The sequence below is a fragment of the Centropristis striata genome, chromosome 12, assembly GCF_030273125.1.
Source record: "Centropristis striata isolate RG_2023a ecotype Rhode Island chromosome 12, C.striata_1.0, whole genome shotgun sequence".
Classification (NCBI taxonomy): domain Eukaryota; kingdom Metazoa; phylum Chordata; class Actinopteri; order Perciformes; family Serranidae; genus Centropristis; species Centropristis striata.
In genome coordinates, this window is record NC_081528.1 from 25,852,219 (window position 1) to 25,879,327 (window position 27,109).

At 44.2% G+C, this 27,109-nt stretch overlaps 1 protein-coding gene across 2 annotated transcripts in view; it reads left to right on the forward strand.

The window, feature by feature from the left end:
* nlgn3a (neuroligin 3a) overlaps window positions 1–26,411 on the forward strand; it is a 139,841-nt gene extending 113,430 nt beyond the window's left edge. For both annotated transcript variants that reach the window (XM_059345819.1, XM_059345818.1), the window contains 2 exons: window positions 11,312–12,101; window positions 25,553–26,411. In XM_059345819.1, coding sequence (XP_059201802.1) covers window positions 11,312–12,101; window positions 25,553–26,411 — 1,649 coding nt within the window. The remainder of the gene's footprint in view (window positions 1–11,311; window positions 12,102–25,552) is intronic.
* The last annotated feature ends 698 nt before the right edge of the window (window positions 26,412–27,109 follow it).

Here is a 27,109-nt window from a genome sequence, read left to right on the forward strand (position 1 = left end):
AAGCCGAAGAACGCTGAGATGAACGATAGATGTCACGGGATCTTTATCCGCACGTATATTGGTAAATATCGAAGTCAGTGTTGGTATCAAACATGTTGCAAGGAACGAGAATGTGTGGTGGACTTGAAGAAATAATGTGAGTGCAGCCATATCATGATCTCATGAGGCCCATGTATATTTGATAGGGCCTGCCAGATGTGGCCTTGGATATGTGGATGTGTATCAGCAAGCAATCTCTCTCTCTGTGCTCACAGAAATTAGATTTCATCTCAGGCCCCAGATCTAATACACAGGCTTATATTTACTCACAGTTGCAGCGCATCATAAGCCAATATGACCCTATAGAGGGGTGGCAGAGCTGCGCAAAATACAGTTAAATGAAAATGCTTTGAGCAAACTGTTCCGAAAGCTATCGAAGCTTCTTAGCCACGGACTAGCTCACAATGTTGTTTCTCCACTTCCATAAAGACCAAAAGTGGCAAAAGCCTTTCTGACAAGTACAATAACATTTTTGGTTTTCTCATTGTTTTAGATTCAATAGAAATCAAATTGTTGTTGACTAGGTCCAACAAATCTATACTGCAGGAGGAAAGTAGTTGTCTTCAGCCACAGCGATGAATCTGTGATATATGTCTAACCCATATAGAAACATCTTGGTGTTAAGAAATTTAATTCAGCCAGATCACACTCTGAAATCATTTCAGAGTCTTTGTATTGAGCTCCAGAACGGCGCATATCGGAGATGAAATGGTTGCATGAGTCACCCAATGCACTGAGATGCCTGTGTCTTCCTCACAATGAATGCAAAGTCACAGTTAGCATTCCGAGTGCCATTTTCTGATGCAGAGAGCCTTTGCCTGCCTTGAATACTCTCCAGGGACAATAGCACCCACTGAGGAATTTTGAGAGTCTTCTCTCTTTCCCCCTTTATTTCCTCTTTCCCCTCCTCTCTTATCCTCCCATGACCTCCTCCTCTTTTCCTCTCTCCCCTCTCCGTCTGTGACACAATGAGAATAGATGTCGACAGCTTACTTCATCCATATGTCTGTCTGTTTGTCTTGCTAAGATGTATTTTGTAGTTTGTAGCTCGGATAAATGTGTAGTCAGCACGCTTTTGTTCAGAGGAAGCAGAAATGAAAGATCTCAGACTGATGAACACTTGGGTCAACACATTTTTAATCTCTATTACAAAAGTCAACATCTCAGCAAGTCAGTGTATTTCCTAATCAAAATAAAGAAACATTTGAAAGGATTGATTTAGATTAGTTTTGCCGCGGATCGATGCTCAGTGGCCGAATGCTGAGTTCAGATCGGCTGCACAAATAGCTCTTAATTGTTGGGATTTCCAGTTGACTTGATTTGTTCCAGTAGATTTTCAGGGAGCCGCTTCTGCCAATGGACAATACAGTAAAGGACATGTCATAACCCAATTGTCTCAACGTCCACTTACAGTAAGTGGCTACGGTGGCTAAAGAGTCTGCCACAGTAATTGACTCAATGGGAGTTTACAGTATGAAGCATGAGGCAGGGAAGGCAGACATAGTGCTCCTCGGGGATGGGCTGTTGTGACAGTGCTGCTATCGCCTCACTGTGTGTTGCTCTGCCACTTATACACACACGAGCACAAACATGCACAAGCTCAGCAGCCTTCCTCTGTGCAGGTAATTCAGCAGTCAGGTGCTGGGATCACATTCGGGGCGCCGTCCCATCCCCGGGCCCGAGTTTCGCTCTCAATCTTTAATGTGCGCCTGAGAATGAGGGCGAGGCGAGGGCGACGCATATCCATCCTATTTTTGTCCGCTGTTTGCATGGTGTGCCGCCTTGAATTAGACCGAGCTTGTGTTGCTTCTGGCTGCAGGGCTACTGGCACAATAGGCTGAGCGGGGAAACAGTGGTGTCAGACGCTGTGAGAGAGGAACACACAGAGTGACATAGGCACAGCTAGAAGAATATGTTTACACTGTCGGGGCCCGGCCCAGCCTGGCACACTCATGCCTTGCACAATAGTTAATCAGCTCGGACGCTGCTGCTGGTGTGACCACTGACCCTAAAAGGCATTGGTAACAGGGGGACTCTCTCTAATAGGAAGAGCACTATAATTTCGAGTGGGGCACAGGAATTACAGTGCAACCAGGGGAGTATTTTTTTTCCTAACGCCTCCTCTGGTTCTGCTTCATTAATGGCGGTTTAGATTAAAAGAGTTGCTGATGTTCTTGGTCAGAGAAAAAAAGGTTGCTTCCGACTAGGTGCTCTGTGTGTGGCGCCTAATGAGCTTCCTGTACTATATGAGTGTGTGCATGTCTGCAGGTGTGTGGGTGCGTGCACGCTGGTAGCATTTATGCGAGTGGGTTGTATAGCATACATATATTGCATGTTGCCTGTAGGTATTCTGTGTGCAGTCAGAGTAGGATTGGACTTCCCTGGAGAAACAGTTGATATTTAGAGGATGCTGATGCTCAGCTAAGCTAACATGTTTATGCTGTGTGTGTGCACGAGCGCTATGCACATTGTTTGCCTTTTTATGGAAGCGACAATCAGATGTAATCGGGGACATATCCTTTTCTGAACCAGACTCAAAGGCTTGTAAGCTAGTGATCTGCTGTATTGGAAGGCTGTGAAAAGGGCCAGGGTAAGCAGTAAGCTTCCACCCACCTCGTGCTTTTGGCCGGGATGTGCGTATCCATCTCAGTTTCACCTCCCGTACCCCTACAGCTCACAGCTAATTTGTTTCTGCAAGACTTAGGCACTTAGACCGAGGTCTCTCTCCCTCTCTCCCTCTGTCACTCTTTCTTCCCTTCTTTCCCTCTGATTCCCTCCAGGGGGGTGTACACCCCTTGCGATAATTTGTCTGTCACAAATGCAACTGCGCCCTCTCCGTGGCTTTGCTTGGCCCAAAAATGAGTTTCATCCCTCCCATCTGGCTGTCACAGGCAAGATGTCGCCAAGAATAGAAGCTTCCCATCCTTCCACATTTCATGGCTGAATTGTCATATTTGTCTGACTTATATCTTTGACCCTCCCGTGCTAGACATATTTTACATCTGATTTGTACTTATGGAGCTGTGTTTCCTTGAAGTGTGTGCACTTTGTCTTTGGCTGTCATTGCCTGCTGCATATATAAAAATGAACCTAGCTTTGGGGCTGCTGTACAATGCAGATTGGGGTGTAAAACATGGTGCATATATTTAGAACAACAGGAGTCAGATGTTTGCACTGTTACTACACAGCAGCCACTTGCACAATTCTTCTATGAAAACCAGATTCTCTGTGAGCTAAAGGCACTTATCATTTCCTCTCAGCACACTGATCTGAAATCTATTTGTGGACGCAGTAGGAGAAGAGAGAGGAAATCAGAAAACATCTTTAACAACTTGTCCCATCTAATGAGATTAGCAGAGCCGCTTACACAGTCATGACATGGAGATACACACAGATAACCCTGTAATAACTCATTATTCTTCCCATTTCCACATCGACGCCTAGTCAAGGCTCGCTGACAGTGCGTGTTGTTGTTGTGCGTACACAGCTATCAGGCCAATCTAGGCACTGCAGCAGTGTGGAGTGAGCTTGGTAAATGCCGCCCCGAATGCCACAGCACAAGCAGTAGAAAGTAGAAGGACACGGAGATAGCATTCTCTGCTTTTCAGAGGCTGCAGCATTAGTGACACATGCATGAGTGCAAATGGAAAAAATTCACCGTGCAGCCTTTCTGTTTCTCTTGGTTTGGCAGGGACGCTGTGTGGGGAGAGGAGGACAGAAATCAATTCAGTTTGTATATATGCATGCATGTGTAGTCATGAGAAAGCACAGATAATGTCCCACAAAAAACAGCAAACAGCTGAAGGAATAGTAAATGCAGCAAAGGGCGTTTTGCTGCCATGATGTAAAGAAACACTTCACTGTAAAATTACCTATTACTCACCATGTGTTACCTCAGATTCTTAAAGAAAACTTTTTTTTGCATGCACTCACATTCACGCGACAAAACACAATAAGTCCTTGATGAAATCCTGCATTTAACAGCAATTCTATATTAAAAAAAATTGTTTTACAAAATCTCACACAACTCATGCAGTATAATCCAAGTCTCTATAGTCCAGTTCTATGCTCAGTACTTACTAGCACGTGCTTTGTTGCTAAATCAATTTATTAAATTCTGCTGCTTGTGTAGGTATGCTGCGAGTTTGGATGTGCAGCATGATTTAAAAGATGCATGTGTTTGAGAAGCATACAAATGGATAAATGAGACTTAGATTACACTGCAGAAGTTGTTAACAAGGTTTGCAAACTTTCGCTGTAAAACATGGCTCATCTACTTATATTCATCAAAGATTGCCTCAGTTTTTGGATTCTTTTTTCTTTACAAGTGTTTTATAAGAATTCAAGTTATCACGGGGCATGTAATTGAAATGGTCATTGTAAAGGTGACGTTTTCCTTTAAGTGCATATACTTAAGTGTTCATCATTCGAGATAATGATAAAGTAATTTTCTCCTTCCTTTGTTGAAACTTTTGTATCTTGGACATGAGTCTCTCCTTGATAAGAGTCTGTATTTAAAGATTTTTGCATGGATTGTCTATTATAGAATATACTGAACATACTGTATGATTTTAGTCACCAGATGTCAGCTAAAGAAAAGAGAGCCAACTTGAACCCTGTGATCGTCCATCAGACACACCTCCACACATTTAAGCAGCACAGTCGTTAAAAGCTGCCATAACCTTCATTTAAGTGTCATAAGACATTTTAGCCAGCAGTAAGATAAATTAAGATCAAAACTTAATTTATCATGAGGGAAAATGTTGTGGATCAATTGCAATACAAAGTGAAAATGATGCAAATATAAAAGCCAATGAGATGCAAATCTGAAAATATATGCAATATGTTAAATGCCAAAATTAGGTTAATAACTGAGTTGGTTAATGCCTATTTATGCTTTTGCTTCTGTCTGTGTGCACCATAACTGGATCACATAGGATTTTCAAATAAATAGCAGCGTTATCCTCCTATGAGTGCCAGATCCAATTTGCCATTTTGGGCTATACAACATAGAAGCACTGAAAAGTTTAGACAATCACAAAGTAGTATTTGAAAATTCTGTTTAATCTGCTCAACATGCACTAATCTGAAATGTCCCGATGTAGTAAACCCCTGCCCACGCCAATTTTCGGTTCAAATAAACTCTGAGAATTAGTCCACAAATACTGTTCCATTCAGGTGCCGTGAGCATGCCTGTGTGATTAGCAGGCAGATTGATGAGTTCAAGGAGGAGCAGTGGCCCTGTTGTGCTGTGCGTGCAGGCAGAGGGAGGCCGGCGTGCGCGTGATGATGAGGCCTGGAGTGTGTGGTATTGACCAGTGGATGTCACGTCGTGATTAGTAGGAGATATCACACTCGCCGGGCTCAGAGTCACATCGATCCTGGAACCTGGGTACAGCCTGTCAATGGGGTCATTTTTATCCTTGTCTCCTCTCCTCTCCTCTCCTCTCCTCTCCTCTCCTCTCCTCTCTTCTCTTCTCTTCTCTTCTCTTCTCTTCTCTTCTCTTCTCTTCTCTTCTCTTCTCTTCTCTTCTCTTCTCTTCTCTTCTCCTCTCCTCCTCCTTTGCTATTTCCTATCCTCTTCTACACTCATGTTTCCTCTCCCATCCCATCCTTTTTTGTCTTTTTTCCCTCTCCTCTCACTCTCCTCTGTTCTGCTTTCCCATTCCCTCCCTCTTCCCTCCATCCACCCCCGTGGATCAAACTCTTTATCTGGCCTAAGCCACAGCCTGCAGGCAAGCAGGCAGTCTCTACAGAGGCTGGAGCAGAAGACCAACAGCTTCAAACAACATTATATAGGGCTGGCATGAAGCATGTCTCACACTGATGGATGAAAACACTGGCCCCTCAGACACTGTCTCTATATGGACATGATGAAACACGAGCAGGGTAGTCCTTCTGTTTCAAAAGCCCACTGCTCTCCACTTGAATGTTGCTACAACACCTCCCGGGATGTAAGACACATTTAAGTTTTGTAAGATTCAGGCAACAGTTTTCTTTTTGTGTTCCGATCCATGCAAAACAAAACAGTCAGTTTCTGGGAGGAAGATGCATTTTCTTTGGCAGCCATCCTGCTGGATCATCTGTTATGAAATCAGTCCAAAATAAATCTGATTTAAGGGGAAACATGTGAAGCCAGGTAACAGGAATAGTCACAGCCACAAAAGAGCAAGAAAACAAATCATGCATGCAATGAATCATAAGTAGTAAGTCCTATTTGGGTTGTTTTATGTCATGTTTCATTTTTAATGTTTAAGCAAACAAGAGCGGCAAATAACAGCCTTGCTTGGATTAACGCTCACGCACATACACACACACACACACACACACACTCAAACTGCCTGGATGCTTACAGTATACCGCTGTAGCCTGAGGGAATCCAGGAAGTGTATTCAATGACGCTATACTGTCTCGGAAAGCCGCGCATTGCCCTTTTCCTGATTCCATCAACTCATCCATTCGCTTGGAAGTCGACGAGTTTGATGTTGGGCGGAAATTGTAATGGCACAGAAAAACAATGTAGGTGTTGTTTCAGGGCTGCTAGACCAATGTGAAATTATCCATGGACTAATGCATGATCAGACCAGAGGCACTTGTGTTTAAGTGGATGCAGCCTGTGGTACTGTAGGCTGTAGCCATGGAGACAGCAGCTTTAACCCTGTGTTATGAGACTGCAAGTGGCCAAGGATGTACAATTAGGGAAAATTTATAAGTGTTCATCTCCCAGCTGGCTTTAAATATTTCAGGTGGGATTAAAGCAATTCATATATCTATATCATTTAGAAAACAATAACACTGTGGATACATAAAAAAGGGATGAGTGAGAATGGGGGAAAAGAAAGAGAAAGAAAATAAGAGTCTGGGAGGAATGCAGCAACAGAGTCAGAGCAACATTTATTGAGTGTGTCCAACTGGGTGCTAGCCTAGTTTGACTGTAGACGGAGAGAAATGTTCGCAACAGAGGGAGCTCTGCATAGTCCGTGGGTCTGTGGAGATTTGCTTACAGTGAAGTGATGGTGGAGGTAAGATGGCTCAGAGGATTCAGGCTCTGCTGAACGCGGGCTTATGTCTAATAATCAGCAGGGAGGGACTCAGCATGTTCCCTCAGAAAAAGAGACACAGGGAGAGCGAGATGGAGTGAAAACAGAGCAGAGAAAGGATTGAAAGACGAGGAAAAAGCATGTACGAGATCTAGCAGTTGGGAGTTGTGGGAGAAAAGAGAGAGGAAGACATGTCCCTGTGGCCGCGTTACTCCTCTCTCACGATGGCTTTTATGTGTATGAGGAGAATTTTGATAAGATTCAGCTGTTTTACATATTTTCTCCCCGATTAGCTCTTAAAGTCATGAGGAATGTTGTTAAGAAAATGACTCACTGACCTATAAAATAAGACTTGGCCAATCCAAACTTTCAAGGTCATCTGATAGACATCTTTATTATTCTTTTTTTTTTTTTTTTAGATGTGGATGACATTGTTGAGGTTGTGGTGGTTTTGCAGGATGCATTTTACAGTTGCATTCATCTCAGGGCCAGACTGATAAAACTCACTGCGGATGCTTCAGTGATTTTTGCCAGCTGTTCCAGATTACAAAGTACAGTCATTTATGGCGCTTACTGGCAGCATCACCAACAGAACATCCTTGTCCATTAACACGGACTGAACACTCACACATGCACATAGTTGCCACGTAATACATTAGCAGTGATCCAAAGCACAGCCACGTCATGTTAACTCTCACTCCAGTGATGCGGCATTTGCTCATTAATATCAGCACTTCATCCATATTGTGGTTGTCAAAACATGGCCTAAACTAGTGTGTGTTTGTTTGAGCCCATGGGTGTGAGTGTGCGCAAGTGGTTTGTGGGTCTCTAACCCAACGCCGTGGTCACCACACCCCCAAGGTCAAGCTTTTTTCCCCCCTATCAGTGGTGACTTATCTCCGCAAGCGACTCAGCCAATCCAGGGCCTGAACCGCGAGCCCATTTAACGGGTTGTCTAGTGAGAGGGCAGCGCGGTCGAGGTCGGCACACCGCAGCGCAGAGGCGGCTGCAGAGCGACGCGACAGCATTTTAGCAGGGACCCAATGAGTGATTACCTCAGAGCTCAAGTCATAATTCAGCGTGACCTCAATCTGCCAGCAACGCTATGGTTTGATGGATATGCTCACAGTTTGGGTGTCGGGTTCTCGCATGTCAAACACAGGCAGATAATGATTGGGCTATCTGTTGCTTTTGCACAGTAAAACATGCAAGATATGAATGTGACACACATGTTGATGGTGTTGCGTCATGCTCGTTCGCTTTAATTTTTCGGCAGCGGGGAATCGTTCACCGCATTGATGTCGGGCAAGACAAAACAATGTCACAAACGGTTAACCCCCATCATGATGATGACTGTCGTGCGTCCGTCGATTCATCATCTCTGTGTCTTATCAATCAAAGTCAGCACAAATACACGTGCACGCACACACGTGCACTCACAGACACCTCCCAGTGTGGATAATTAGTGGATTCCCTCAGTGGGTGATAGAGCCTGTGCTCTTTTCTCCTCTCTCTCTCTGACCTTCCCCAGTGAGCTTCCTACCACAGTGGGGCTCATCACACACTGTTCTAATGCATATTTATCGGTCCTGTGACAGCTCATGTGCGCTGGATTTATATGTTTCTCGACAAACAATAGTATAGCCTCAGTCACTCTTCCTCCCTTTCATCAACCAAAGCAGGAGATAAATCTAGTGCTGTCAACCTGGCTGCAGCCTCCAGAGCAGTTGGCCATCTGTGTGTTGAGACAGTCATGGGGCCAAAGCCTAGTTGCATTCAAGCCGCTCTCCTCCATTACGGCAAACGGATTTGATATACGTATGTCTGTCAAAAATCGCCTTGGCAATCACGGGAGCTGCTCTGCTGGCAAACGCTTTCCTACTGCAACTTTCTGATCAAAGACATTTAGAAAGTGGCTGTGGCATGGCTGTCGGCATTGGGATTCAGGACAGACTCCCTGCACCATGACTGGCTCTGTTTGCACAGCGCAATCTGAGTTGAGATGTGAAGAGAGGCAATACCACTAAAGAGCGAGGGGAGGGGAGGGGAGGGGAGAGGAGGAGGAGAGGGGAGGGATGGTAGGATTAAGCCCCAGCCCCCCCCCACCCCCCCCCGCTCCCTCTCTCTGTGCCTCCGAGCGGCCATATTTCATCTTGCGGCTGCCCCTCTAATGCTTTCAAGTGGGTGAAACCCTCGACATCTGCTTCCGCTCCCTGGGACACGGCACAGGCCGTCGTCCTCCTGCAGAGACGCTCAACCACGGGACAGCTCCAAAGGGCAGTGTCCTGGCAGGGCCACAGGAAGCTGATGGGCTCATACACATAGAATGATGCAAAACAAACACTTCTTTCACTGACAGTAAATCAAAAACTTCTATTAAGACATTTAGTGAAATCGTCACTGCCAGCAGCTTCTGAATTCAAACCCAAACTCATTGTTCAAATACACAAATTGTGGCTTATACTAGTAAACACACTCACCACAGAAACATTTCACAGTTCACTCACCCAGACACATTAATTCTACTTACTACTTGCGAACAAATAAATGTAAATAGCTCTGTAAATAAACACTTCATCTTCGCCAAGAAGAAATAAGCCCCCCGCCGCCTCTGATTAAGACTACCAAAGTGATATATCTGGCACTTAAGTCTGCTGTTTACCTCATAAACACAAAGACTTCAACACAGCCACCCACACTGACGCTGAAATATCACAAACTGAGTCTGCGTGCCTGTACATTTCTCTGGCTTAAATGCGGAAACGTCTAATGACTTTTTTTCTTTTTTTGTTATGCGTGCCGTTTCTGGAGCGTTGCATCTGCCGTGGCTTTCAATATCATGAGTTCACTAGTATTCCAGGACTCCGGCAGTGAAAACGCCACAAGCAGTAAAGCAGCATGGTGAAGTGGTATAGGAGCTATGTCTCTGAATTTCTCTCAGATTGGTAAAACAGCACTTGTGATTTCGAAGATGTATCAGGGGGACGGATGAGTGGTGCTGTCAAGACGGAAATTGCGAGGCATCTGCGACAATGTGAGGGAGGCCTCCCCGAGACAGAGAGGATGTCATGTCACCTTCACTCTTCCGTCTGTAAGGAGAATTTTTTCAAAGGGGATGCAATTCAATTATTTCTGAGGAAATGATGTTTGTTATTTAGGATCTGTTCCTTGTAGTGAAAAAGTCATTGTAGATTTCCTTCATACCGCACTGCAACTAAAATGTAATTTAATTTGTCAGAGCACCCCATGAGACCGTAGATTTGTTCGCCTTCGTCTCTGAACTCCCTCCGCCCCTCTTTAAAGCCCACCCACGCACCATGTAGATTCACATAAAAGATGGTCTGTTGACTCTTTGTGCAACATGTGTATATTTCTGTATATTAGAAGCAGGAAGCCATGGTGTTCTTTTCAGCTTCTTTCATTGTTTGCCACCATGTTGCATTGTATCACGGGGTGAATGCGCACAACTCCGTTCCTTCTGCAAATGTAGAAGGTAGGAGTCTGGTTTTATTTATAGCAATCCACCCACAAACTGTAGAATTTAGTGATCTTTCAGGTGAAAAATGACTTTTAACTTGCACAAGGCATAACTGATGCAGAGGTACTGTGTGTGTGTGTGTGTGTGTGTGTGTGTAATGACTGCAAAAAAGGAGCATCTGTGTCTATAATTGCAGTGTTTGAGGTTCATCCAATTCATGCTACCTTCAAAGTACATTAACAGGGGGTATGGCATTTGTGCCCAGTTCATATATTCAAGAATGCTAAAATCTCTTTTTGCATTTCTTCATTTCATACAAGGAAAGGGATTATTTTTTGGTGAGGTATAGTCCGTCCTCTATTTGCAACAAAACCTATTGAGCCATATTGGCAACATCTGCTCCTGACAAACATACAGATATTATTATGGGGAGAGCATATAGAGATGGATGGAAGAAGAGAAGATGACAGACAGAGTACTGATTCCCTCCTCTGTCTGTGAGCTGTCTGAGAGACCAGGCCATCTGCACATTCATTATCACAGCCATGATTCCATTATTGTTCTGTGTGGCAACAAGGACTTGTTCTGTCTGGCCTTTGTTATTCTTATCAACTGCGTAGCTGACAGCCCCCTTTTGATCATGGCGGCAACAAAATTAACAACTATCATGTTGTATTGCACATAACTGAATCATCCTCCATAATAGTGACACGCTAAACATCCTCCTGTCTCTTCTTCCTGTGTCCTTGTGCAGGTTTGTTCCACAGAGCCATAATTCAGAGCGGGTCAGCCCTCTCCAGCTGGGCGGTGAACTACCAGCCGGTCAAGTATACGCGTCTCCTGGCAGAGAAGGTGGGCTGTAATGTCCTGGACACCTTAGACATGGTGGACTGTCTGAGGAAGAAGAGCTCCAGGGAGCTAGTGGAGCAGGACATACAACCAGCAAGGTACCACGTGGCCTTTGGACCTGTAATCGATGGGGATGTTATCCCGGATGACCCCGAGATCCTGATGGAGCAGGGCGAGTTCCTCAACTACGACATCATGCTGGGGGTCAACCAGGGTGAGGGGCTGCGGTTTGTGGAGAACGTGGTGGATTCAGAGGACGGCGTGTCCGGTAATGATTTTGACTTCTCCGTGTCAGACTTTGTGGACAGTCTGTATGGGTATCCGGAGGGCAAGGACACATTGAGGGAGACCATTAAGTTCATGTACACAGACTGGGCAGACAGAGACAATCCAGAGACCAGGCGCAAGACGCTGGTGGCTCTGTTCACAGACCACCAGTGGGTGGAGCCATCGGTGGTGACGGCTGATCTCCACGCTCGCTACGGTTCACCCACCTACTTCTACGCCTTTTACCATCACTGCCAGAGCCTGATGAAGCCAGCCTGGTCGGACGCAGCCCATGGGGACGAGGTGCCCTATGTTTTTGGAATTCCTATGATTGGTCCCACTGACCTTTTCCCCTGTAACTTCTCAAAGAACGACGTCATGCTCAGTGCTGTGGTCATGACCTACTGGACCAACTTTGCCAAGACTGGGTGAGTAAAGTTTTTCTTTCGTTATTCCAACTGTAAATGGGTATTGGTTTATTTTATGGTTAGCGGCATTGATCCTGACACTGCTTGTTTGTATTGATTTTGTGCTAGCTACAATTAACATCAGTCTTTAAATGCACATCAAGGCAAAAAATCAATGTATAGACTCATATGAAAACAGTCCGTCTCAATCATCACTTATGATCTGATGATCACTAGAAGTCTTTGGCAGTGTCTGTATTTTCTCTTTTTATTTTGCTGTACTCTCGCTGTCTTTGGGCACTGCCTGTGTAGCCCCCAGCCAATAGCTGGACTCCATAAAAACTGAGAGATGAATTGTAAGCACACATCTAAGAGGAAGCTACGAAAATAGTTGACAATGCTTTTAAAAAGAAGAGTAAATCTGAAGTTAAATGGTGGCCGGTTTATCCACTGTGGTCATGAGGTGAGCACTTCTGATGTCATCGAGTGGAGGAGGAGGGGGGGGAACACACAGACAAATCCTACACACTGTGCCTTTAAGCTGTCACTATAACTGTACAAAGCTGATATTTATGTCATTATTTCTCGACTTGTGGTTGACTCACTGCATTATTCTGGACATTGAAGCCGGTTGCTGACTTGAGTCATGGACGTTTGTGGAGCAGCTGCTGCTTTGGTCAGAAGGTCATTCAGCTTGAATATATGGCATTTATTTCCCTTGGGTTGCTGATGTTACCCCCATTACACACAACAACTGTTATACAGATCATTTTAGCTGCGTTGCCTTTTTCTTTGCTTCCTCTTTTGCTTAGCTTAATCTTCACAGTTGATGCCCATTTGAGTATTTTCATCCATCTGCTATATTATCAGAATGTAAACACAGCATCATCATCATTAGCAGATATGTCAGAGAAAGTAACTGAAAATGTTGAATGTATGACATTTAAGTATAGATAGCAGTCCTGGCTGTTGCAGGATTGTCACAGTATCAATCAGTATCAATTTAAGAGCACTATCTATCTCTAATCCCAATTTAGATTAGACAGGTGTTTGCTTTTTATCATGAGTCTAATAATAGTAGTAACAGAACATATTATTAGTTTGTCTTTAAATGACTTTTAACACCAGTACGTGCAAATTAGTAAAACCAGTGATCACACAATTACACTTGTTATAAATAGAAAGTCACAGAGAAAAATCCTATCTCGGTCCTATACAAGGGGAGCTCTGTGCTACAGAAAAGAATCTGCAGGGGAAAGGAAGCTCTACAATAGATAGTATGGGACAGAAAAGGCATTTTTCAACACAGACATTTTTTTCAGAGGTGTTTTTTGCCCGGACTTCCTGGGTTCTAGTCTGAAAACCTGAGACATATTGAATCTGAGGAAGATTAAATGTTCCTCCAGAATGTGTGCTGTGCTATTTGTGCTTGGCTGCCTGTTTGGGTTGAGTATGTGTGCATGGCTGCCTGCCTTTCTGTATTCTTCTGTGTGCATGTACGTGCTTGTGTGTGTGTGTGTTTGGCTGGAAATACTATCTATGCTCTATTACACCGAAGCCCAAAAGACACAGAGACTTATCAGGGAGACATATCAAACTCTTGCCCTCGGTGGTATCGATTCCCTCAGCGTGGACCCAGTCGATCACCCCTGCCCTGTGTGACTCCCGCTCCCCACAATGCTCAATTTCACCCCCACCCATCACAAAGCCTGGCCATTTTGTATGACTACTAGTAATCATTTCTAACAACTGAAATTTAATTTGACAATCCCCGTTACCAGAGAGGTATTGATCCCATCCTGAGTGGGATGCAGTCTGAAATCTTGTTCTGTTTTTTATCTGTCTCTATATCATCTGCTGTCCAATCAGGTGGCATTTACATCCAGTCGTCTGGCTGATAGGCCCCATGCCGCCGGCTCTGCTAGATCCTTGAACTGCTAATGGCAGACTAGTGCAGATGGACTGATGTCGGCTCCTGAAGGAATGCACCGAGGTCCATCAGTGATGCTCGGACTAAACAGCTGTCTCCTCTGCCTGGCAGCCATCTTGTGTCAACACATACAGGGCTGCAATTTGTAGATACAGATGGAATTTCTAACTTGTCCTTTCAGGAATATTGTCAGCTGTCTGTGTTTAATTTTAATGAGAAACATATGAGGCCTCAAGGTAACAATGCACAGTACTGAATCACTCTGAACTTGGATCTTGCAACGTCAGTTAAATTAATTGTAATGGATGATGACAGCCTGCCCGTCTTACCCACGACCACGACGACACAGCGCCACGGGCAAGAAGCCTGCTGTACCCCTGACCTGGCCTTCAACCTGGCAAGCAGCAGCAGTCGAAAAACAAATTGCACTTTTACTCTTGACCTCATGTCAGTTTTGTAGATTTCCGCGCCACTGATTGATTGAGACCAGGGGCAGAGCGATGGGATCTGTTTGTTGGAGATTCTTTGAAAGTACAGTCTGGCAAGCTACAAGTTGCTTCATACTGGAAAAACTTGACTGACAGCAAATCAACCCTAGAGAGAAATATATTGGTTAGATAAAGCTACTTACAGCCCAGTGCCAAAATAGTTGTGATGCCTGATAAAACGTAAATCAAAACATTCATTCATTCATTATCCTTAACCGCTTATCCCAGCTGACACTGAGCGAGAAGCGGGGTACACCCCGGACACTATCACAGGGCAGACACATAGAGACAGACAACCACGCTCTCATTCACTCCTATCAACAATTTTTAGAGTCACCAATTAAACCTAAGTGCATGTTTTTGGACTGTGGGAGGAAGCTGGAGGACCCGGTGAGAACCCACGCTGACACGGGGAGAACATGTAAACTCACTTGCTGTGAGGCAAGAGTGCTCACCACTACACCACCGTGTAGCCCTAAATCAAAACAAAATGAATCAAATTCAGAATGACTGAATATATATACCAAAAAAACAGAAGTTTCCCAGGTTAAGCATTAGATATCTGGTCTTTGTACTGTACTGGATTTATAAATCCTTGCATTGTGTTTTTATTGTGTTTTTCACAGCATCCCACCTTTTTGGGAATCAGGGTTGTTAAAAAATAGGAGTTCAAACTACTGTTCATATTATATTTATTTTTGTTTACATAATACACTTTGCCCACTCACAACAAATAGCTTTATTATTTATGGGGTGGTTGGGGTAAGATGTCATTTATTTACTCTGGTTTCCAGGAAAGCCTCTGGAACAGGCTGAAATGGCACTCAGTCATTTTTCAAAATATCATCTTGCCTTCAGGGCTGTCCTTGACTAAAGAAATTCTTATTCGACTAAAACTCAAAGGATTTGTCAACTCACTGAATAGTTGATTTGATTGGCAGATCTGTAAAACTGTGCTTCTCCCATAGGTTGTAAAAAATACAGACATTAGCCTCTGTGACACCTTAGCCTTCGCCATATTGTTATTGCCTAACATGTTTGTTTCTGCTGTAAAGTTGGGCATTTTATTAACAAGTTAGCAGACTGTAGAGTCAGTGCTGCACCTTTCTCTCTGCTCTGCACCAGGTGTGTGTTTGTGTGTGTGCAAGCCCTGCCCTTGTAAAAGATAGAGATCAAAGAAGAGGAGAGAACCTAGAAACGTGCAGTAAAGACTCTGAGCTGCATTTCTTTCATTTTATTCAAATGCATTCATTTTGAAGAATATGGAATAAAAAAATCGAATACCTACCCAACAGATAATATCCAAATAGTCAAATATTGGGGTCCAGCCCTACACTACATAAAGGTCAAAAGGTCAATGTGAAAGAAAAGGGGGATGGGGCTGGTCAAAGGGGGGTCAATTAGAGTAGAGAAGCAACAGTAAAATTAAAATAAAATGAATTCCATTCCTTTTCTGCCTCAAAATAATTACCACAACATATGGCAATAGTAATTTAACTACTTGTGTCACTATGCAAATATGAATGTGTTTGAACTACCAGCAAGATACTGTTAAATGTAGTTTTAGTAGTAGTTAAATGAAGTATTCACTACTCCTCAAACCTGCTTGTTCCAGATCCGTTCTCGCTATGTTACGGGTGGTATCCGCCCTTTGGTGTGTCGCCTTGGCTTAACACCAGACTGGGGGATTACATGCACACCACAATTAGGCACTCAGATGGTAAAGAGCCTGGGATTAGATGCCAGGATAATAGAAAACTCAGCAGGCTGCTCCAAAGGGTAATTTTACCAAAGCCCAAGTAAAGGACTCTACCATCAACATCTCAGGGGGAGGGGGGGTCGAGGATGTGAGCTATTTCTCATAGATTTTGAAGTTCATTCTCCTCATTTAGACCACACTGGGGGATATAGATCTCTCCTCCAACACCACCCAGCCCAATCTGGCTCTAGAGGATATCCTTTTAATTAAGACACAGTTGAATTCCCTTTCCCCTCGTAGTCCGTCCAACAACCATCTTCCCCGTATCTGTAAAGCAGCTCCCGCTCCCCTTCCAGATGTTCATAATGAACTGACCCAGATTGCACTTCCTGGCCCCTCTCTAAATCGGCTGTAGAAACATGTGTGACACGATGTTGAGACACTTGGGCTGCATGTCAACAGTGTGTATCATAGCAGCATTCCCCCCAAAGCTCTTCCTGTCCCTGGCTCTCATGTGTCATCTTTACAGGGCAAATCCCTGCCCATGCGCTTTTTTTCCCTCCCTCCATCAGTGTCAGTGAAGCATAAAAGCATACAGAGAGTGCACGCTGTCAAATCTTCTTAGTGTGTGTGTATGTGTGTGTGTGTGTGTGTGTGTGTGTGTGTGTGTGCGCATGTGTGTGAGTGTGATTGTGAAAGTGTGTGTTTACACTATGAGGCTGTTCTTTCCTGAGAGTTAGGGATGTTTCAGAAGCCGGGGATTTACTCAGCTCAGAGTTATTTTTCTGGATGCAACATTTGTTTTACTATTGACAGTCAAAAATTGCCTGCGCTTTATTGCCCAAACAACTTCTTTTGAACATTTTCCCCAAAAGTTTTGCAACAAGTCTGCATGCTGCGACTTTCTGCAACTTCTCGAAACAAAAAAATGTGAGCGCCGCACATGGAAACACTGGCAAACACTGGCAAAACACTTCAGAAAAGACAGAATGATGAAAAGCCTCAGAAAAGATCAATCATCATATATCATTAGTGCTATAAATATGTTGGTCCATCTTCCCACAACTTGTTTCCTGCTGGCTGCTGCTCATTTCCCCTGTTCTGTGTGCGCTGTGCCACATGCTGTGCGGGGCCTCGCTGGGTAGTTAAAGAGCAGAGCGCTGTCATGTGTTGAATATATTTCCGCATTCTCCTCCATCCCCCCTCTATCTCATTAATCTATACAAAAAAAGAAAGTCGGCTCATGTTTTACGTTTACTACATGAGCTAAAATATGCAGTATTGATTGCTTTGTCTTTAGTGACAACGGCTGTCGACCAAACAAATGTAGATAGAAGCAACTACAGTGTGTTTGTAGTGCAGTTAAACAGCCAGCGCTTTGATTTACAACCCTGGTGGTTGATTCGTTTTTTGTTTTCCTCCTGCTTGTCAATCGAACAACCCTCTCTGAAGGGTTAACAATGTGTATACATCAACTGTTTCTCCCGTCTGACCTCATTCTAGCACTCCTTCAGCCTTTTTTTTTTTATCCCAGCTGTCTAGTAGTTACATCACTCATCCCTGATCCCCCCTCCTTGTCCTTTCTCCGGATTATCCCCCGTTCCCTTCAGCTTCCCTTCGTTAGGGCCAACTCAACCTGTACCAGGAGTCGGTGAATGCTCGGCATTGTGGAACATCACAACCCCCGAACAGCCACCTAGCTACTCCATTAAATAGGCACTCACTTGATAGGAGATTTGTAGCCAATATCCTGATTTGCATTAGAGAAGGTAAGGAAGTGGTGTGGCTTGTTAAGAGGCCTGGATGCCATTGATCGGTGTCCATGCTGTGTGCTGAATGTAATGAGAGGAGGGCGGCGGAGAAGGAGGAGGAGAAAAGGAAGTAGATTTGCATGGGTGGATCTGCAACTAAGTGGTTGTCAGGTTATAATTAGGATAACTAGTATGTTAAAATATTTATATATATATTATATAAATACAGAGGTGAACGGAAACTGCTAATTGGTTAAAAGAGGTAGAAAGTAAAGGTGTTGGAGGAGGGGGAGGTGTTTTGTTTGCTGCCACTCATCTAATCAAACAAATCAATAGCCTCCATAATAAGGAGTGGCCCGAGAGCTGTGTCCTCCAACACTTCTGCACGCCCCAAAGTCACAGCGCCTCGCCCTGCATCACTTAGCCTGCTGAACCAGAGGCTGCCATTAAATATGAACCACGCATCACTCAGCCCTGTGCCCCAGCGTGCAACCACATGAAGGGTAAAAGAGCACAGCCTGATAATTTGCCCGCTCAGTGCTGAAGTTGCCCCCCACGCCAAGCCGAGACAAGTCTACAAAGAGAATTAGATTGAGCGTATTTATTAAAAATTTACACAGAACGCAGGGAGAGGTGCTGGGAACCTTCTGTTGGAGTTAGAAATTACAATTAGCTGCTTACTTTGTGTTACCTGGTAAGTAGATAAACAACTGCAGGGGATGAATTTGTTACACAACAGCAACAACAATAACTAAAAATAAAAAAAGAAACAGGCTTCAACTTTGCATATTTTAGCAGCTTGGCAAAATGAGCATCAGTGCCACTGAATTAATGCGTGTTCCTTGTCTTATATTGAGAAGCTATACTCAGCTGCAGATTCAGAGACCCTGAGTGTAGTGAAAATAGATTCTTGTCTTCTGCCTTAGGGCACCTAAACGTGTCTTTTCAGATTTGGTGATGGCTAGGTCTATGATCATTCAAGCGCTTCAAATTACATCAGGATGAAAAGGGGAAGGAGGTACATGGGAAATGAAAAAAAGAAAGAAAATGATATTCATTCTTCCCCCTTATCTACCTTTTACATCAGTGCGTGCAGATAGGGTTCGGAATAGGTAATGAGCTCAGGCCCCCGCTCTGCCACATGTGTAGGTAGAGCTGGGAGTCGTCTCTGTCATCCAGGTGCCCCCGCTGCTTATAGAAGAGCACTTTAACACTTACTGACGCCTTTTTTTTCTCACATCAGCCGTTAGAAACTCGTCATCGTTGCTGTTCTGCTCTGTGAAATGCGACGCGTCTGTCTTGTGTTCGAGTGCTGCGTCTGTGTGGCCCCAGAGGTCATCATACCATGATGCGTCAAAAACACACACACACACACGTAGGTACACAGGCTGACAGACAGGAGATGAAGCACACACACACACACACACACACAAACACAAACTCCCAGTCAATTGCAGATACGAAAACGTGGGAGCACTTAAACACGCATGGCAGGCCAAGGTTAGCGGGGGTCAGCAGGTCATCATGAGAGGAGGAGGGGCGGAGGAGGAGATGAAGGCGATGGTTTATAGTACCGCAGCCATATGAACACATCAGAGGAAATCTGAAAGGCCATTAAAACGCCTGCTTTTATGGGTGTAATAATCCCTCTCCTCAGCCTGGGAGTCCAGCCATAGCTCCAATGGCCGTCCGGATTAAGTGGGAGGTCTGACTGGAGGCAGGCTATCAGCTAATGCAGAGGAGCTCTGAGAGCCCAGCAGGACCACAAACATACATCATGTCAGGGCTGTTCGTACAAGGCGTTTTTCTATGGAGCTCAACACATTCAACGAGCTCAGGAAATGTTTTGACAACGACACAGCGTTTGGCGTTTTATCACCCGACTCTTCGAATATTTGAATGTGAAATTAAAGGATGACCACGAGGTTGGAGTGTCAGCTGTAATTTGAGGCTATTCAGGCACATCAAATGAACAGGAAAAGCAACGCAGCCTTTTTTTTTGTGCATGCACCCCTGACACGCCTCTTCATTACAGCTCACCAGAAGTTTTTTTGACAGCTTAAGATAATGTTCAATAAGTGTTTTCATTTTTTATCTCAAACGAAAAATTCTTTACTGCACGGTGACTTCTGAATGTCTTCAGCCCGTCAAGATCAGCAGACTGTTGATATCTTATCGTCAAGCTTCTCTGTCCCATCTGTTTAATTGTATTTTGTTCCGTCTGAGTGTTCGGCTGACGTCACAGTCGTTACTTTGTTGTTTGAGTCAAAACAAAATGTCTCTGTTCACACGCTCGCTGTAGAGATTAAGACACTGTGCAGAGTTTAGGTAGAGTAACTTCAAACTTTTATTTCTGTTTTATCTACAAAGGGTGAACACAGTTTTATCTTATAATCTTTTGTTTGTCAGATTGTTGCTTGATTTGGTGTTGTTTTGTACTTAATAATATCATTTTGATTAAAGTTATTTTGCCCTCATATGCATAAAACGATATTAAACTTTTCTAAAATACCAACAAAAAGAGAAAACGTATTTTCGTCCTTGCTGATTTCTTCTATTTTTGCATGTTCGTCACACTTTAGCAACAAAGACTGCAAGCTTGGTCAGTGACAAGAGATCAGTTTTTAACATTGCTGTGGAATAATTTGGCCCACTCTTCTTTGCAGAATTGCTTAAATTCAGCGTCACTCTTTCCTCACAGCAAAAGGGTCGCCGGGTCGACTCCGGCCTGTGGCTCTTCTGTGTGGAGTTTGCATGTTCTCTCGTGTCAGCGTGGGTTCTCACCAGGTACTCCGGCCTCCTCCCACAATTGAAAAAACATGCACTTAGGTTTAATTGGTGACTCTAAATTGCCCGTAGGAGTGAATGAGAGTGTGACTGTCTGTCTCTGTGTTTCTGTCCTGTGATAGTCTGACCTGTCCAGGGTGTACACCGCCTCTCGCCCAATGTCAGCTGGGATAGACTCCAGCTACTGTGACCTGCAGATAAGCAGTTAAGATGTCCTTTCTTAGTCCCACAACGGGGAAATTTCACGTGTTACAGCAGCAAAGTGGATAGCAAAAAACAATAAAAAAGTAAACAGCAGTATAAACTAGAAATATAAGCAAATAAACAAGTAAAAAATATAATAAAGTATTAACAATGTACAATATTAACAAGTAGAAATATTAAAAAGTATTAACAATTAAAACAAAACAAAATAAAAAAAACTTTAGGAGTCAGCAGTTGGATACGGATCATTGCACAGAGAGTGTTGCACATATAAATTCAATTATAGAAATATTGTACTATGTTTATAGTGCAGTGAGTGTCAATGTCAGTGTTAGGATAATGAATGAATGAATAACGCCAAATTTCCATGACAGTTTTTCCCCTGTATCCATTATACTGTTACCTCGGTGAGGTTAGTTTACATATCAGGCCAGTCAAGTGCCTGCTCTCTAAACTGCTAAGTCAGTTGAACATGTAAAGTGAAGAATAAGCAGTTGACGTGCTGACAGATTTGGTGGTTTTGTGGTTTTAGCTGAGCTAGACCAGACCGATGATGCTGTTTTGCCCTCATTGTTCTCTGTGAAGTTTGCTGGAAGTGATGCAGTGTAGTTATGCAGCGCTTAAGCTTCAGATCACGGACTGATGGCCAGAGATTCTGCCCCTTGGAATTTTCTGGTCGAGAGCAGAAGTCATCCATTCATCAATTAGGGCAAGCCGCCCAACTCCTGAAGAAGCAAAGCATCCCCACATTATTGTCCTACCACCACCATGACTGTTGGTATGATGTTCTCATGGTGGTAGCAGAGTAAGCATTGCACCAGATGTAACATGACTCATGTCTTCCAAAAATAACTACTTTGGAGCCAAAAATGATACATTTCAATAACTTTCTTTCTCATCTGGTCTGGAATTTGCATTAATTGATTGTGTCAAGTTTTTTTGGAAATGTATTTTTAAAAAAGTGAATTATGTGGTTCCATTAACTTTTGGAACAAATAAACTAGTTTTTTAGTACTTTTTAGTAGTTTTAGCAGGAATTGGATATGGTGTAAGCCAGGGGTCAGCAACCTTTTTTTTTTTTTTTTAATATATTTTTGGGCCATTTTTGATAGAGACAGAGTGAAGGGGAGACAGAGGGGAAGACATGCGGGAAAGAGCTTCAAGTCAGATTCTAACCCGCGCTGCCCCCTTACCAGGACAATGCCTCTAGGGTGCGCGCTCTACCAGGTGTGCCACCGGGACGCCGACCATTTTTTATATTGAGCGCCATTTTTACATTTTCTTGTTAATCAGTGTGTCAAATAAACAATAAGGTTAACATTAAGGGAGAGTTAAGAGTAACATTAGTAAACATTAATATGAGCACTATCCAAGACTGCTGCCATCCTTATCCAAAAGATCATTTGCCATGCAGATGAGAGGGTCTTGTAACATTTTCAAAAAACTCTATTGAAGTTATTGCTATTGTGTCATTGGTTAAGCCACCGCGTGCCAATTGTGGCACCCGTCACTAAGGTTGCTGACCCCTGATATAGCTTATGCATACCAGTAATCTGCCAGTAAGCACAGCAAAAAAAAGTCAGGTTCCAAATCGCCTTGGCTATCGAACCCATCTACAAAAGATAAAAGGAAGGAGGTTTTAAATGGTCTTTCATGTCAGATAGTACTGGCCATGTTTCATGCTACCAGGAGACAATGACAAATTTATTTAATATCTGAGAAGGTGCCAACAGCTGATCAGTCATGGTCAAAGACCACATCAAGCGGGTCCTAAAAGCTTTTTGTGCAAGTTTTTTTTTAATGTTGCTGTTTTCATACAGCTTGTCTAATGTGATACTTCAAAATGTGCATAAAAATGATTTTATGGCATCATGGTGACACTGTGCTGCATTAAATTATTTGATATTCAGTGTGATTTTTGTGCCGAAATAGCAGAAATCAAGAAGAGATTTTGTACTATTATATTATATATAATACTTACTATAGAACTATTATTTTTGTTTTAAGTTAAACGACCTATCATTTCTACTCAGAATTCAGACAGGTTACAACCTACAAAAAATGTCAGCAATTATTACAGCTCCGTTTTGACATGTTCAGATGAAAAACACAGCGGCGCAGCACTCAGGAAGCATTATAAAGTGGTATGACTACATTGTACCACACAGCGGCCGGTAAGCCTCAGTACAAATAGAGCAGGTAACCTGGTAGCCCTCACCACACTGAGCAGCAGAGACGGAGCTCGGATCACTCCCTCTGACTCTACAGCTCAGGGCAGGACTTCAAAGCCAGCGTGCAGCCGAAAGTTGAGCAGCGGTGGTAGAAATTGTTCAAAGGAATGTAGCCTGTTTACTATTGACTTTGCAACAATTACCCAAGCATATGTGTGTGTAATTAGATAAGGCAGCCAGTTGTTCTCTAATGCGGCAAATCAAATTAACTAAAGATGCCACATTGATTTCTTTGTGTTCCCTAAATTATTCATCTTCACTTGCACTGAACCAGCCAGCCACCAAAGAGCTTTCCTAACTCCTCCACACCACCGCTCCCCTGCTCCCTGCACACACAGATTGTTTCGTGAGATCTATCCAAGTACCTTTTCAATATTTTTTCCGTAACAATTCAGCAAATTGACCCTTCTGAAAAGAGAGTATTTGCAGTGTTATGGAAATGCCCGGGATTCCCATTAACTGAGATTGCTCTGACCTCCATCATTGTTGTCATGTGCGTGCATGTATGTATGTGAAAAAGAGAGGGGGAAGAAAAATTTGCTTGCGTGTGTGTGACAGCATGCACAAGACTGCTGGGAGAATTCATGAAGCACGCAGGCTGCAGACAACCACGTCTCAGGCTGCTCCATTGACGTCCTGTTCTCTGGCATGTTGCACACGGGGAGATCAATATGACCTTACCTCCACCACCCACTCCTTTGAAACTTAATTACTGATATTCAGCTACAAAGTCATCATAGTCTGGCTGTCAATATTCATTGGGGATCATTACGGGCCTAATAAAAGAGGTTATTTACGGGCTGCTCTGCTGACACCGGCCCAGGTCCAGGGATTCAGCTCCAGCCATCTCAATTTGCTTTACCTCTCTCTTTCTCTCTCTCTCTCTCTCTCTCTCTCTCTCTCTCTCTCTCTCTCTCTCTCCCTCTCCCTCCCTCACCTCTCCCAGAAGCACTGACCTGAAAAAGAAAAATTGACAGCAGAGAAACGAACAGGAGAGAGGATGGGGGGTGAATTCTTCTGGCATGGCTTTTAATTCTCTTGGCTGTGTTTGGAGGTTTTTCAGCCGGTGCCAAAAAAACACTGTAGGCGCCACGTCCCTAAACCCCGAACTAAATTTGAACTTTGCTTGCCACTGACATCACAATCAAATCCACAAAGGGATATTTCATGACATTTAGAGAAATGTCGTGCAGATCATTGCCTCCTTGCAACAACACGGTTTTTAACTTCTCGCCTTCGACGTCAATTATTGTGTTTTCAGGGCCGCAGCGCTATTCTTCAGCTCCTTTCACAAAAACTCATTTCATCAGCACCAAAAGCAATAGCAATGGGCCGCAGAACTCCCACTCCTGACATTGTGTGGCAACGAGGCAACATGGAGTTGTGTGATTGTGGGAGATTGCTATATGTTAATTTGTTCAATAAATCAATAGCTTCACTGTAATTGAAATGGTTGGCCATCCGGTGTTGAGGCAACGTGTCAAAAAACTGAAAAGTGGAACAGTGAACTCTGTAGATAAAAAGAGGTACTGCATCCAGAAAATCTCTCTCACACACACACACACACACACACACACACATACACACACATACACCCCTTTTGTTTCTTGCTTTCAGCCTCACACACACACACAAACATCCTTATATCCGAGCACACACACGCGCCTCTGCAGTTCCCTCTTAGTGTCTTGATTAATATGGTCCACTTTACATCAGTACACTGGATGCCAATGCACACTGTGCTGCCTTCCCTGAGCAATTAGCGGAGGGGCTCCACCAGCGTTGGATTATCAACAACAAGATGCCTCCTGACGCGAGCCCTAAAGCCTGCTGACTTATTCATATGTGTTTACTTTAAAAGCCTCTGCCCTGGTTTTTGTGGGTGGGCTGCAGCAGAACTGAATTAAGAACAACATCTGGGGTGAGAGGATGGGAGGATGGAGGGGTGAGACAGACAGAGAGGTGGCTGGAGGAGGAGAAGGATAGGGCCAAGCTGTATGGAGATGTTGTGATACTTATAAAACTGTAAGTGGATTGGGAGAATAAATTGGCAGGAGAAATCAGTGTCAGTTGCAGTTGGAGAAAGTGTATTACACACCATACTCACCTTGATCAATTATTAACTGCTGCCTGTTAGTTGCTGTTTTCGGTTTGTGCTTTTTCGCTGTTGTGAGTTTCACCAAGCAAGATCAATAAATTCTCCAGTGGTGGCTGAACCCCTCTCGCACCAAAATATAAGCTGTGACTAATACAGTGTGTTTTCTTTTTTTAGTATTTTTATGTGCTTCATATTCCCACATGAATGTGAGAGCATGAATAATTAACTATACTGTCAGAATCTCATTTAACACTCTATCATGTCTGTCTCTTCTCTTTCTGTAGGGATCCCAACAAACCGGTTCCCCAAGACACCAAGTTCATCCACACCAAGGCTAACCGCTTTGAAGAGGTGGCCTGGTCCAAGTACAACCCCCAGGACCAGTTGTACCTGCATATCGGCCTGAAGCCACGAGTGCGTGACCACTACCGCGCCACCAAAGTGGCCTTCTGGAAACACCTAGTGCCCCACTTGTACAACCTCCACGACATGTTCCACTACACCTCCACCACCACCAAAGTGCCCCCGCCAGAGACCACCCAGAACACCCTGTCCACCAAGAGGCCCAATGGGAAAACTTCCTGGCCGTTCAACACCAAGCGGCCTCCGATGTCCCCGGCTTACAACAGTGAGGACAAAGACTCTTGGAGCGACGACGAGGAGACGGGGCCGCTGGTGGTGGAGAACCCGCGGGATTATTCCACCGAGCTCAGTGTCACTATCGCTGTCGGAGCCTCGCTGCTCTTCCTAAATGTACTTGCTTTCGCGGCCCTCTACTACCGCAAGGACAAGCGGCGGCAGGACTCCGGCCACGGGCAGCCAAGCCCGCAACGCCAGACCACCTCCAACGACATTGGCCACCATGCGCCCGAGGAGGAGATCATGTCACTGCAGATGAACCAGACGCACCATGAGTGCGAGGCGGGGAACAGCAACGAGGGGGCACTGCGCTTGGCCTCGCTGCCCGACTACACGCTCACTCTGCGGCGCTCTCCGGACGACATACCCCTCATGACCCCCAACACCATCACCATGATCCCCAATTCCCTGGTGGGTATGCCCAACCTGCACCCCTACAACACCTTCACAACCGGCTTCAACTCCACCGGCCTGCCGCACTCCCACTCAACCACCCGCGTATAGCTTTAAGGAGGCCAGGGGCAGCAGGCGGGGGAGGAGGAGGAGGCAGTGGTGGTGGAGGAGGAGGAGGAGGAGCAGGAGGATGAACGAATGGAGGAGAGGATTGTGTTTTATAAATATCACAGGGAGGGGGAGGGCTGCGAGGGGGAGGGGAGGGGAAGGGCATGAGTCGGATTAAAACGTGAAGAGATTTAACTAGACTTTTACTACGAGGAGAGTTGCTGAGAGCTCTCTATGGATGTCAAGTTGTGCAGAGCTGCCAAAATCAAACTGCTTCCCTTCTCCTGATCGAGGGAGGGGGTCTTTCTGCAGTGTTTTTTTCTAAAATAATCATTTTAAAAGCCTTTTTAAGCAGACTGAGGAGATATCAACACTTATCTTGAATTCATAACAAAAACAAAGAGAAGTGCTTTTTATTTCCCATCCCTTCCTCCTGCGGGAGACACATCTCGAACAATGGCCTCTACGTCAATATTCGCGAAAATGTTTTTAATTGCTTCTTTGTTTTGTTTTACGTTTCAATGCCTTACAAAGCTTGTTCTTTTTGTCATTATTTCCATTCCCTGAGACTATTCCAAGTGGAGTGTGTTACAAGCCGATGAGACTCAAAGATGAGAGACTGAATCCAGGATGGGAACCTAGAGGATATGCAGATGTAGAGATTTTAAACCCATTCTGGGCAACTCATTTTTTTCTTTCTG